The sequence below is a fragment of the Ostrinia nubilalis genome, chromosome 8, assembly GCF_963855985.1.
Source record: "Ostrinia nubilalis chromosome 8, ilOstNubi1.1, whole genome shotgun sequence".
Classification (NCBI taxonomy): Eukaryota; Metazoa; Arthropoda; class Insecta; order Lepidoptera; family Crambidae; genus Ostrinia; species Ostrinia nubilalis.
Genome location: NC_087095.1, coordinates 5,354,750 through 5,368,777, shown reverse-complemented (window position 1 = coordinate 5,368,777; position 14,028 = coordinate 5,354,750). Strand labels below are relative to the sequence as shown.

Sequence of the window (14,028 nt, the reverse complement as noted above, 5' to 3'; positions counted from 1 at the left end):
CTATTGTCATGTTAATGTTACCACGATTGTCCGAACTTATTACCATTCGACAAAATGTTTTCATGTCATATACCTTTAGGAATTAGTCAACGTTGTCATGTTCGAATGATAATTATAAATACCACGAAGTCGGATGTATGGTCAAAACTGTGTTAACTAAGTGAGAGAACGCACTAAACTGTGAGCTAAGGACTGAGCTCAAACATGAATCTCTTGGGGTATCTAATCACGCTGGTTAATCTTCAGGTAATTAAATTGTTATTTAACTTTCTGACAGATTCTATCTTCTATAAATTCCCTGTTCGACTGATCAAAACCATTTCAATAACAGTCGTATTTTATTGACCAAAATAAAGTTCAAGCAATTCAGAAGTATTCAGTGACCTAATAAGAAATGAGAAATGAACTCATAAAGACAAAGTGCAGTAAACTGCAGTGCATATTGTGCACATGTCATTGTATATTGTGATATTTCTGGACATTTTATTTTTATTGTGTCATAACATTGATGGCCATAAAACGGCTTTATGGTTGTATGCATCATTTTGCTTTTGGTTCTGTTGATATTTCAAACGTAAAAGAAAAACTACTACTGAGATAGAGTAGGTGCAAAAATAGTAAACAATATTATTGCATGCTTGTCATTTTTGTTACTTGAGTATGTGCTAAGTCAAATTTGGCTTGATCATGTGAAATTCAGCGTCTCATCAAAATGTTTGCCATACATTAGAACGTACACACTTATAAATTGATATTACCAATACATTATCAAGTTGTATGTGACCATTGGTATTAAAATTAAAATGAACTGACCATGAATCCCAAGCAAAATGTAGTATTTTCCATTCATACCGAAATTTTCAATAGCAATGAGGTCGACCCGTAAAAGTGCTATTGATATTGTTAATTAATTCGAAATTACTTTCCTTTCAGAGCTTCGACAAATCAGCTGGTCCCGTTAAAGATCTGTCAATAAAGGTGGCCGAGTTGCAAACTCTTACAAATGAATTGCGAATGATACCGGGATTGGACCTCGATGGGTTCAAAGCCACCGGCTATTACCGGGTAGGGGACGTGGGGAAATACCTGTCAAGAAACCTCCGGGACTACATTTACTCTGGTGAAGGAAACCCGAAAGATGAAGGAGTAGTTTTGACCCTGTTCTTTAAAGATGGCCCGATCAACCTAGAAGATGAGAATCTAACTTATTTCCTCCATAAGAAAATTGGCAATGAAGAAAGGGAGCAAGTGAGAGCCATTCTGGACGGCTAAAACTACGGTTGGAAAGGTCTGCCCATTCCGAACCGTATAGTAAAACCGTCATAAAACTTTTAGATAAAATTTATCTGTCGTAGCTTCTAGTTTCGAACAACCACCGCGCCAACTTTTGCTGGTAATTAAATTCCACCCTAGTTTTAGAATGCTTCAAATAAATTGTTTTATAAAACTTTGTGTTTTATTTGTGAATACAATTGTTAGGGAAAATTTAACTAGAAGCAATGTTATTTGTTAGATAATTTTTGTTTCACGTTTTAGATAGGGGTTAATTTTTCACTGGAATTTTTAGAAGGTTATCAAATGCTAGTCCATTTCGCAAAAAGGTCCTTTTCATGATAACTACTATAAAATTTACATTTATCACGAATTTTACCCAATTTGGAGTTAAATTGTTTCACTTGATTGTAGATAGGCGCTTTTATTCATGTTTCCAACTCTAATTACATTTTTCCAGAAAGCAAATGAAAAACAATCAATTTTCGGAATTAGGTAGATCACTTATTCTAATTGCTTAATTTTGGGTAACATAACAATTGTAGCTTAGACCCAGGATATTTAACCGAGACTTCTCGTCGACTTTCTCACGGGTTGCTAAGGCTGAGTTGCATCATCTTACTTTAACAGTAACTACTTATATCCAAAATTGTTGTTCCTTGTAAAGAGTTTGACAGACTTTTGACGTCTGTTATGTAGTTAAGCCTAGGCGCAGAGCACAGACTTTTTGTTGGCCGATAGTTGGATCAGTTTGGAGATGTAAGGAAGTGCGCACATTACACAGATTTGGTATCGGCCGATTCTTCATACAAATTAGAATCGGGCCCAACTATCGGCCAACTAAAATTCAGTGGTCTGCACCTAGGTTTAAAGTAAGATGGTGCAATCCAGCCTAAGTGACGTTTACTTATTGTAATCTTCGAACTCCGTATTCAGCAGCAAAAATAACACAGTCTGATGTGCTGAGAACTGTACATTTAACGTGTGTCAGTTATCTTCCACGGATATTGCCAGGGTGCGGTTCACCAGCCAACTGTGACGACGTCGCCTATAAATAATGACGGTTCACTGGGTTTTCGAATATGCATATTGTGATGTAACGGCCCTTGATGTAATAGGGAAAAGCACAATAGCTTCACTTCAGTGTTACTATGCTTAACCTTTTGTGGACCATTTTTTCACAGACCATCATTAAAATATCAAAACATCTACTCTATGATGACCAGAGCCTTCAAAATTGATGTAGAGCAACATTATGTAAAAATAATTTATTTAGATTGGCATAATAATAAATTAAAGTTGCTAAGTTGGTTTGATAGAACTTTATCTGACCTTCAAATTCATCCCACTAACCCCAGTTTAAGAAACTTTTTTCCCTTTTTTGAAGATTTTATCTAGGTATATAATTAGTCGCAATTATTTTAGGTCTTTTAAACTTTTTTGACGGCAATCAAATATTAATGCTGGTCCCATAAAAAAGGACATGCCTTTTACGGACTAAATTGTGAATGTATAAAAATAGCTCTGTTTACATCGCAGACCGCCCGTATCCAAACACCGTGTACGATCGACATTTCCGAGGAATAGGGTTCTTAGTAAATATGTGTAATACTATTCAAATAAACTAAAGCTACCGTGCCCGTTACGGTAAACAAATGAAGGTTTTAACCCATAGTCCGCATCAATACAAACTGGCAATTTTGTAAAAAAAATAGTGAGTGAAATGTCTCAGTGTCGCAAAAACTAGGTTTACTTAAATTACTTACTAGATATATAAAATGTTCAGTTGTTAGCAAAAGTGCTCTTTGAGAGTGTACTGTCAAAAATAATTTTAATGATTTTTTAAAGCTTTAGTGCAGCGTAGGACGTCGCAGCGTGAGTACAAGGTGGACCGACGACCTCATATAGGTAGCAGGAAGGCGCTGGATGCTGGCCGCTATCAACCGGTCATTATGGAAATCATTTTGGGAGGCCTACGATCATTGTTCAGCTGTGGACGTACTGTGGCTGAAATGATGATGATGATGTTAATTATTTATTTTTTAATTTTATTTCGGTTTATGTGGTACAAAAATTGCTCGAAGGGTTTACATTGGTGCGGACTATACTCTACATTATTTGGATGTTAACAATGTCCCAAAAACAGATCAGGGCTTACATTAGTAGGTATTTTTAAACGTATTCGCTTTGTTTCTTTGAAATTGCTCGCCACGTGTGGGTATTAACAATCCCATTAAACACTTACAAAGAGAAAGTGCCACCATGTGTCAAATATCGGATGTGAATGAAACAATAAAACACCGCTGAGTATATTAATTATTTTAAAATATTTACATTCCTTTTTATTTAGTAAGTACATATTAATAGATACATTATTTTATTCGTATCTATTGTTTAAGAAAATAATACTTGATATTACGGTGATGAAAATCAGTTACTATTACTATTTTTACTGACTAGAGACCTCCATTGTTTAAAAGGATACCTACCGACTTAGTTTTTTTTTCATACTGACCTAACTCGTACTACCTACTAACGATTTGACGGATTTGACGTGGGCGCTACCGTTAGATTCGTCATTCCATAATGATACTAAATCAAGTTTTTTGCTTACATTTTATTGTAATACAACTTTTATACAACACGTGTTGTATGATACTGATGAATTAGTTTCGAACTATGCCTGTATTTTAAATATTCAAAGGTTTTAGGGTAATTTACGAGTTTCCAGATTTTAGTCCTTTTTTTATCACCAAACAATCCAAACATCAATATTTGCAAAAAATGCTAACACTTCAAATTAATTTGCAAGAAAGCATATTTTCGTATTGCAACAAAAATATTAAACAAAAACTAAAACAAAAGCTAGCAATATAAAGGAAAAAAGAACGCCGAGGAGACTTTTGTCTTAAGAGAATGTTAACGAAATCTTTTGTTTCTTCGGTATGCTCGCTGTGTTATTGCAGAATACCGCATGAACGACAAAGAATACACCGCGTAATACGCGCAGATTATATTACGGAAAAATATATACGGAAGCACTTCAGTTTGTTTTACTAGGAATATTGTTTATAATAATGCGACAAGAACACGTGTCGATATCTTATTACAAATACTTATCAACATCCATAACTTGTGCGATTATAAAACAAAAACGGGAGCTCGCCCTTTGTTTACTAATGACGCATGCGTAGCTCATGCAATCTACGAGGCGCGGAGTCGTTTACCTTCCGTGCGGCGAGACGCGCGCCATGTGCGTAGATGCGTGAGCGCAGCGACGCGCGCGACGCTGCCCAGAGAGCCCAAGCCCGCGGCGGCGCGCGGACGATGCCGCGATGGCTGACGGCCGCCATGCTGCTCGCCACCGCCGGCGCCTGGAGCCCGCCGCGCCCCGGCTCCCGCGGCAACGCCACCCGCCACCTCCACATCCTCGGCTGGCACCTCGAGCTCCAAGAAAACCGCGCCATCCGATCCCCCTACTACGACGAGTGCCAGTTCTACCGAGGACGAGTGCTCCACGAGGAGCAGTCCTCCGTCACCGTCACCGAGTGCGACGGCCAGCTCTACGGGCTGCTCCAAGTTGGAAACGAGGAGTTCGTCCTGCAGCCCACGAGTCCCGGCTCGACGCACGTGCTGCGCCGGCGCGACGTGCTGTGGTCGGAGCGGCCGGCCCAGTACAACCTCACCGGCGACACGGTCGCCGATCTTGAACTTGACTTCGAGGAAGATGATGAACCGACACCGCACGTGCGTCCGAGACACAGCGACCACTCGGACACCGAATACTTTCGCGATGTGCGCCCGGTCACTCGCCCCGTGTCAGGTGTGTAGCGAACTCTACCACGAGCTTCGTTGCGACAAGATCTGGCTCTAGCAGTTGAATGTTTCAGGTGTGAACGGATTGTGGCTCGAAATGGCAATAGTGGCGGATCACACGATGCTGAAGTTCCACGGTCGCGAGAGAGTCAAGCACTACATTTTAGCTTTAATGAACATCGTAAGTATGCCCGCCGGGCCGACAGTGTGTAACGAGTACACGTTTATTTTGGTGCAATGCTTTTAGTGTCTGGTTTTCGTCTCTCAATTTTTATGTAACACTTTGTAGGTCAGTGCTATCTTTAACGACCCGTCGTTGGATGCAAACATAACACTCGTTATCAACAAACTGTTTTTGTACGAAGAGAAAGATCCTATTATAAAATTCGGGAATGTGAAGAAATCTTTGGAAGCTGTGAATAAATGGAACTATCGGCACTTGATGAGGCTACCCGCTGGTAAGTTTTGCATTTCTTTAACTAAAATTATAAATGACCGAATTCATACACAGTGCATAAATCACGCGCATAGTGTTATCTATGCAGCGGCGGCCGGCCTATCTCTGCGACACTATAGCGCAGTGATACATGGTCTCATTCACTGTCATATTTAGTTCTAGATGCTGCCATATCTACTGTTATGGTTATCATGTCCGCATATCAATTGTCTGCTACATTACTCACCCATGATAAAGTAACAATACATTTAGCATTACTTATACGGCTACGGCCACATGATGTACTGTCGTCTAATTAGTAGGTACCCGTACGTAACGTAAGTAACGTTACGAGACGTCACAAAAATGTCACTAAAATCAACGTTTTACGGTACCTACAAATCATAGTAAAGGTACAAACTCTTATCATGGAGTCATCTCCTACTTTATCCGAATACTAAAAGTGACATCATACGTTTTGTGAATAAACAGATGTAATTGATTACATCGACTGTCGAAAGATACTAAGTACTTCGATCTCATCCAAACATAATGAAGGTCATTGAACTTCTTTTAACGGCACGGCTCAAAACCCATAAACTTTTATTTGAATTTTTTGAATAAAAATATTCAAATCAATCAAAAATTCAACACATTTTAATGGCATTTCATAACTTCATTATAAAGCGTTACTAAGGCTTATTAAACAATATAATTACACGCATCACCACAATCCAATCGCGATCGTAATATGACGAGGGATTAAATTCTTTCTTATCAGCCAATTTTAATACATAATACAATTGATACAATAAGACACCGATGAACGCAAAGATAAACGATCTAGCTTAGATAACTTTTGTAATAATAGTATAAGTAAACAATATTTTTATTGTATTTACAACTTTTTATACTCCTACTATTACGTACGGCTGCGTAAAGCTAGAAAATTTAATTTCGTAAATATCTGATTAATTATCCGAACAATTTGTGGGGTAAACTAGAAGAACTAATTTTTGAAAATCAACATACTTAGGTACTCAGGTTTTTTGCAATATATGTTGATTCAGAGTAAATAAACTAAATTCAATATACTGTGAAAAATAAGACAATAATAGCGATCATAATGCTTCGCTAGCTACGCTTAACTGTAGTAAATTACGTTCACGTTTTTAAAATCAAGCTACCTAAAGTAACTGTGTCACTCCGCACCTGGCGTGTGCTATAAGAGTTATAAAGTTCACTCGCGAAAGTTAGTACAAGGCATTAACATTATTAAGGTAGAACTAATATTACCTAACTTATTTTCTTCGCTTACACGTTCGAATTTCGCAAACTTTACAAAGTTAAACTTAAAATTAGTTGCATACTTACCGTAAGCTTCTCAATTCTCTATAACAAAATTGTCCAGTCAATATGCTTCTCTCAAAATTTTACTCAGTTGTAGAAAAAATCTCCGAATTTGCTGTGACACCTCCTCCTTGATGGTCTTCTGGCCGCATCCTTGTTATTGTAGTCTTTGTGCATCCTAAAAGTAAGTATTTTACCCATACCCCATCTTCCAGAAAGCACTGGCTGGGACGCGACGGTGTGGCTGACTCGCGCGCAGTTAGGCGGGCCCTCGGGCTTCGCCCCCGTGGGGGGTGTATGCTCCCGGACGCGCTCCGCTGCCATCGACCGCGATGAAGGGCTCACCAGCGCCTTCGTCATTGCACACGAGTTGGCACATCTGTAAGTACTCATTCGCTATACCTTTTTTACGTCGGGAAATTGTGCATTCCCACTAGCCGACGGAGACGACCACGGGGTTATGTGGGACCACTAAAAACCTCCAACCTTATCACACTAAAACGCGGGGCCTCTAAAACTTGACGGGGTCCACCAGAACCCAATAAAACGGAGCCGCGAGTTACTGTCCTAGCTTGGACATTTGTCCGCAGTACCGTATCAGGCTGACTCGGACTCGAGCGAGCCTCACCTAAGCTCACCCATGGGTGTCTTTTAATACAGAACCAATTTTTTTGAGATAGCATTACGGAGCAAAGCGATTTGAAATTTAAACTTTCACGATAATTTGTCTCAATAAGGGGGCTGTTACAACCATAATTTGTCGTTGACACATAAACTGGCTCTTTCATCTAAAAAAACTTGCTAAGTATAGCTATTTGTTTCCATTAGTTACAGTTCATAATTGGTTTTAACTGTACTGCCTGGTAAATACTTCTGGAATACCTTTTAACTTTAATTGAAGGTCGTGACCTTCATTCTCATACCAACCTGCAAAACAAAATAAAGTTCATTATTAATTGGAAAAACGTTATTTATAACCAGACTGCCACTGGATCAGATAAGTCAGAATCCCGCTCCGTCATTGCGTTTTGATGTTTTTTTCCTTATTTGCATTTAGGTATTATAATTGTTTCTGGAACGCTCACGATGACTGAAAGATGGATGATAAAGTTCTTTGACTAATTGATGTATCAAGAGTTAAGGTAGTTTTATTTTTAAACCTTTATCTTCAAGTGCATCGATGTCCTCAAAACGTTGTACTCGAAATGAGGGCTCTACATTTTTAAGTTACTTTGGTACTTGCCTACAAACACTGACAAACAGTGCCAATAAAAAAGATATGTAACTCTGATATCTTTCGTTTATAATTCCTTTACTACTCAAGAATCATTGTTGAAACTAGTTTTGTTAATAGTTATTATGCTTGAAAAAAAAATATTGTGTAAAATCAAATGCAAATATAACATTTTCTAGTGTCCTATGTTATATTTATACATAGATAGTATATTCATTAATACTCTCCCAACAAAATGAACTTTAACGCAAAGTTCATATCATGAAGTTACGCAATTTGTCGCTCGCATTTCAATTTCGCGCTGTGTTTCAGTCGTACTGATTTTCAGTCCCACAAAGTACGACACAAATGGCTCATTCATTCTCTTACAACAGCGACCCTGTAATTTCTCGTGCCTTGAACTTCCCGTTTGGATTCCTGTTTATTTATATTTCATTTGTAACATTTCGCTCTACAAACTTGTGTGAACAATAACATCGTCCTCGTGGCAAGAGGAAACGATTCTGGCCAAATTGTACGGAAACAGGAATTCATTTTAAGCGTACCTTTGTACCGTCAAAAGTTATAATTAATGAAATCGTGTCATTGTCTCATTCCCTACTTTTGTTTTGAGTGTGTTGAATTTCAAATACAAAACTTCGGATTTTCATCACATGTAATTCTGGACTAATTTTGTAATAAGCTTTACTCATAGGCAATTTTATGTGCTTACGTAGCTATTGGCTATTAATTAATCTCCTCATATACTTAGAAAGTATTTTTTCAATTTATTTGTCTTATCACCTGAAAATCTAAATGTAAAATAATTATTAAAATAGTTAAGTAAAATAAGAAATTAAGGCACGTATTATTTGAGTAATAACGCACAAGTACTGTCAATTTACATTCAAAACTAGATTCTTTGTCTAGATATGTACCTAGTAACAGACTTCAAGCAATCAAGGCATGAATATAGATGCTTGATTTTGAGTCTACTCGTAGTTTGGAGCCTAGTTCTATACCAGCATTAGTTTACGAATTTATCAGCATGAAAAAGTAAAAGGCCTCCTAAATTAGTTTAGGGCCTATTGGATTTTACAGGGCAATTGTAATCGATTCGAATCTCGTCGGATGTCCCGTGCTCACTCGATACGTTTTCATCTATTTCTGATCCGATTTATTACCGATTATTCGATTATCGGCTCGTGTCGGCGCACAAGGTTGCGTCAGAATTATTTACATTTTAATACTAATGTATTAGTAATTTGGGAATTGGATGTAAATAATTTAGAATTATACGGTGTTTACTCGGGAATTATCTGAGGTATTTTTGGATTAGATTCGAAAATAGAAGTTCTGTAAGGTATTATTGATTGATTTTGTGAGACGCCACAGTTTCAGTATCTCTTAGCAATGACTCTAGTTAATTTTGCATCAAATAGTGAAAAATTACTTACATTTTCATGTTTTAAGTGCCTAATTTAACTTTAGTTTCTGTTATAAGGAAAGTCTAGTAAAACTATCTTAAGTCTGATTTTTAATACATAACATAAAATTTATAAGTCCGACGTCTATTAAAAGCTTCCTACTTTATAATATCTTACAGTTTTTATAAAAGATATTACAAAGACCATCTAGGCAGGCCGGGGTTATAAAAGAAGAATGAATGGTTCTAAGCCAGGGCTTGTAAAAACCTCCATCTTAAAAGAACCTGCGATATAAATAACTTTAATCCTTGTCCTATATAATTACTTAGAAAGTAAATCACGTCTAGATCACGAATTTATAAGTTTTAGTATAAAAGGTTGTAGGTAATATATTACAAGGCTATAATAATTTTCTCGGAATCTTTAAGATTATATTTTCTAACAATGAAAAAAGATAGGAAATGGGAGAGCATTTGTGTGAAGATAAATAAACTGTATTCTTTTGGCAACAAAAAGGGCTTAAAGTTTTGCAAGTCAAATAAAAATGTTGGTGTTTATCGCGACACCCAAAACTTTTTGTGGCAGTAAAGTTCACTCGAACAGAACACAATAAATTTCAAAGTTGTATCAAATGTTTTACAGCTTAATTCCCATTCAAAATACTAAGGCAGGGCAAATTGTGGAAGCGACGGGTTGTAAAAATAGCTGGTTTACGCTGCATTAGCCGCATAATGAAATCAAGAGCAGCTGCGAGCGTTGCAGGGTTTACTTTTGTTTGGATTAGTTGCTAACATCCTCCTTTATTAGAAAGACAATATACTTAATACTGCAATGAAAAAGGCGTAATAGTTCAGTAAAATAATATTTTGGTAAAAGAGTGATTTAAAGAATAGTTCATGCTCAATTTCGCTGGTGAATTTTTCTTTTGGACGAAGTACTTACCTACTATATCCTTATTTTTATTATAGCTGCTTTCAGCGATGTTTGCGTGTTTTAACGCTACATACAAAATAATAAAAAGAGTTATTTTCGCGTGTAGATATTGTAGGTGTTAATTCATTCAAATAAGGGATTAAGTATGGATTTGTTACATTAACTTTTATAATACGTACTAAGCTCTTTATAAAAAATACTCTTTATAAAATGGCGCTACCATCAAACCATATATTAGCATCTTAATACATCCCTATATGGTTCTACTTATAACTACTATAAAAACTAAGTATACATTATTACGTTTAAGCAGCTTATTTGACAAACTAAGACATCTCTGTCTCAATAAATGCCGTACGCCCCGCGAACGCCCCACAGAAATGTGAATCTACCTTTATATAGCGGCTGGCTGTAAAAATAGCTGGTTTAAACGTTGCATTGCCGCAACGTAATCAAATGCAGCTGGGGTGCATTCGTCGGGTATCTTTAGTTTTTGTTCGCGTTAGCTGTTAACATCCTAATTAGTAAGTCGATATGGAAGTAACGAGTGTTAGTGTAAGGATTCCGTTGGTAATTGATATAGAGTTTGATATACTTTAGTTGCGGAGCCTATGAAAGATGGAGATTTCTCGGATGGAGTAGTTTCTACAGTAGAAAAACCCATTATCAAACGTAAAGTAGTTCAGAAGATAGCTAGCAGTGCCTGAATGAAAATGAATGAAAAAGCTTAGGTTTATACATCCTTTGGTGCCCTTTGGGAGAGAAATACTTTCAGTAGCGGACTGCCCCATAGGCTTATAGCTAGTGCCTAGAAAAATTACTTACCTACTTTTAAAGGTTCGATGGTTTCCTTTAAACTTCTCCTTGTTTCATAAACATAGGTTTAAAGAACAAGGTAGGCTATTTAGGAGCTTTTTTCAGCCTGTTGATTTGGTAAATCAACGCAAAAGACGGCATGTATAAATATTATTTTCCACAAGATGTGGCCGTTATTAATGGCTACCATGATGTGGCCTAATCAACTCAGGCGTTAACATGATGAATGGTATTTCTAATTACCTTGCGTTTTCCTGGAGTGCGTCTTTCACGAGCTCATATTGGCATGCGGCGCGTGCGCCTCATTCAACACAGCTTACTTAGAACTACGGTGACCATCAGACAGGGTTACGGGAAATGTTAGGAGTTTACTATAAACTCTTCATGCTTTTGGAACCAGCTGAATCTAAGCACTATAAATATTTGGGTTCATTTTTATGTGATAAGTTTATACCTACAAAGTATCTTATATCATACTCATGTGTTGAAAAGATTGATCAAATTGTTTTTAAGAATGTTTATTAGCTTCTTTAATGTTACGTTTATGGTCCACCGACCTCATTAGGCCAAAATTAATGACGTGTGTAATGATGACTGAATAATACCTACTGAAAAATTTACTTATGTACGGTCAATCCATGTTCGTGAGTAGTGCAAAGCTACACGTATTAGACTATAGTTTTACCCATGCTCAAAATTTATTCGCTTTTAAATCCATTACTCGCAGTACCTAAGTAAGGATGAAGTCATCCACATTAAGTGAATATCTGCAAACGAATTTCCCAGAGGTATCTGAACGTGATTGATCACAGCTTTTGTGAATATTAATCAATTACAGTTGCATCGCGCTTCATTTCACGATCGCTTCTGCCGTCCGGGCTCGTGGGGCTTATTATTCTGGCGCCGCGCTTGCGTACGAGTACAAGCATCGTTTGTTATGCGGACATTCCATTCAAAGGGTTATAAATAAAGGTTACTTAATTTAATTACGAGTAGAAATAGGTGCCTGCCTAATTACCTTTATGTAGGTAAGAGGTGGAGGTATTCCTCAAAGCGCACCCGTTTTAAGGCGCACCAATCGAGGCGCACCTAAACTATTCCGTAGTAATCGCTAACTGATTTAATGACTCATAATTAAACTTTTGAGTTAAGATGCAGTGAAATACGACAAAGTAACACCAATGCAAAATTGAATTTATTTCTTGTGCCTCAGACAATCATGTTTAAGATTTAACAAATTACAAGATATCTAATGAATGGAGCTTTTTTTCTTCAATAAAATAACCTTTCAAATAAATTAACCACCCAGACTGTATAGAAAGCAAAGCTTTAAACAAAAATGACAATAAGTATATGTTTTCAGAAAAGTAGAGCAAATGTTTCAATGATTTACTATCTCGGCACTCTTAGGCTGGGTTGCACCATCTTACTTTAACTTTGACAAACGTTAAAAATCTGTCAAACTCCATACAAAAAACACCAGTTATCGTTAGCTTTTAAAGCATTAACTTACTAAGTTAACATTTGCTTAGTTGCATGCACCACGAAATGCATGTGATTAAATCATCGTATATTGTTATAGAGTCATTCCACGTCGCACTCTGTAACTGCATTGCATGCCATTGTTACGCTCATTCAAATGGGTCCAGGACTTAGCCACCAGTACGGCGCCATCTTGGCGTAAAAATGTTGTAAAGGCTTTTTTTTTGTAATTTTTTACTTTTTATTCTCTTGATACGAGTAACAATTTACACGCGGGAAAATTTTCAGAAGATGTACCTATACACCTTACAAGTAAATTCGGGATATTAGTCATATTATAATATTATTTAGCTTACCTAGTTATTTGGTACCTTTTTAGGATTTTTTCGGAACCAATGACATTAAGTTTTCTTTTGAACGGAGCAATAAATTGAAAATTCATTATAATTCAATATGTCCTTTTCAGACTTTAAGAATACGCATTGATTTGGTCCTGTTCAAATACATGTAAGCATTTGTCCAACAAACATTTTTAGCCCATAGCAGCCATTGAAGAGAGGCTGCTCGTAGTGGCCTTAAAGTTGGGCCGCCAGTGTAATGACTATAGGACGTGACCCGTCTGCGTTTGTGTTTTAATTAAACTCACCTGAGCAGTTAGCAAGTATAATTGCTCTGTGACGGCGGATAGATGAGACAATTTCTATCGCAATTTTGAGTTTACTGTGCTTACAACGTGTATTTTGAGTACATCTAATATTCTTGAGAGAAATGCTTTTTAGATAAATAATTTATGGCTATGATTTGATCATAGAAAAGGCTTATGATGCTTACCTAATTTAAATGAACCATAAATCTCACATTTAGGTACTCGTACCTACATTACATAAGATGTGACGCGTTAAAAAATACTCTCTTTATGCGAGTGTAAGTCGCACTTATTATTATAGTTCTTTAATTATTTTATTATTTATTCAAGCATATTTATAAAAAGTTATCTCCCTAACCGCATTTCATAACAAGAAAGATATAAAATAAATCAAATCAAAGGCAATCCTTTGATTGTCAACAGGGAATGAATCCGAAGTAGTTGCGAACTGTGCAAATAAATCATTAGAACTTTTCCTCCCTGAACCGCAAGCTGGGAATAAACAACCTCATTCAAGCTTCCAACGGCCAACGGTCCCCAACATATCAAAAATACTAACATTTACTGCGTTAAACTTTGTAAATGAATTTTGGAAAATCCTTTCTTAGCAGATACATACGTCTACGTCAGTAGTTTG

The 14,028-nt window shown here is 36.9% G+C and overlaps 2 protein-coding genes across 2 annotated transcripts in view; both read left to right on the top strand.

Moving 5' to 3' along the window:
* Nucleotides 1-135: 135 nt before the first annotated feature.
* Nucleotides 136-1,447, top strand: LOC135073790 (uncharacterized). Its single transcript, XM_063967969.1, has 2 exons — nucleotides 136-246; nucleotides 934-1,447. The coding sequence occupies exons 1-2, from the start codon at nucleotides 205-207 to the stop codon at nucleotides 1,270-1,272; spliced, it is 381 nt and encodes a 126-aa protein (XP_063824039.1). The 5' UTR covers nucleotides 136-204; the 3' UTR covers nucleotides 1,273-1,447.
* A 3,071-nt stretch (nucleotides 1,448-4,518) lies between these two features.
* LOC135073792 (A disintegrin and metalloproteinase with thrombospondin motifs 1-like) overlaps nucleotides 4,519-14,028 on the top strand; it is a 60,758-nt gene continuing 51,248 nt past the window's right edge. Inside the window, exons 1-4 of the mRNA XM_063967971.1 lie at nucleotides 4,519-5,095; nucleotides 5,163-5,269; nucleotides 5,378-5,546; nucleotides 7,090-7,255. Coding sequence (XP_063824041.1) covers nucleotides 4,534-5,095; nucleotides 5,163-5,269; nucleotides 5,378-5,546; nucleotides 7,090-7,255 — 1,004 coding nt within the window. The 5' untranslated portion in view covers nucleotides 4,519-4,533. The remainder of the gene's footprint in view (nucleotides 5,096-5,162; nucleotides 5,270-5,377; nucleotides 5,547-7,089; nucleotides 7,256-14,028) is intronic.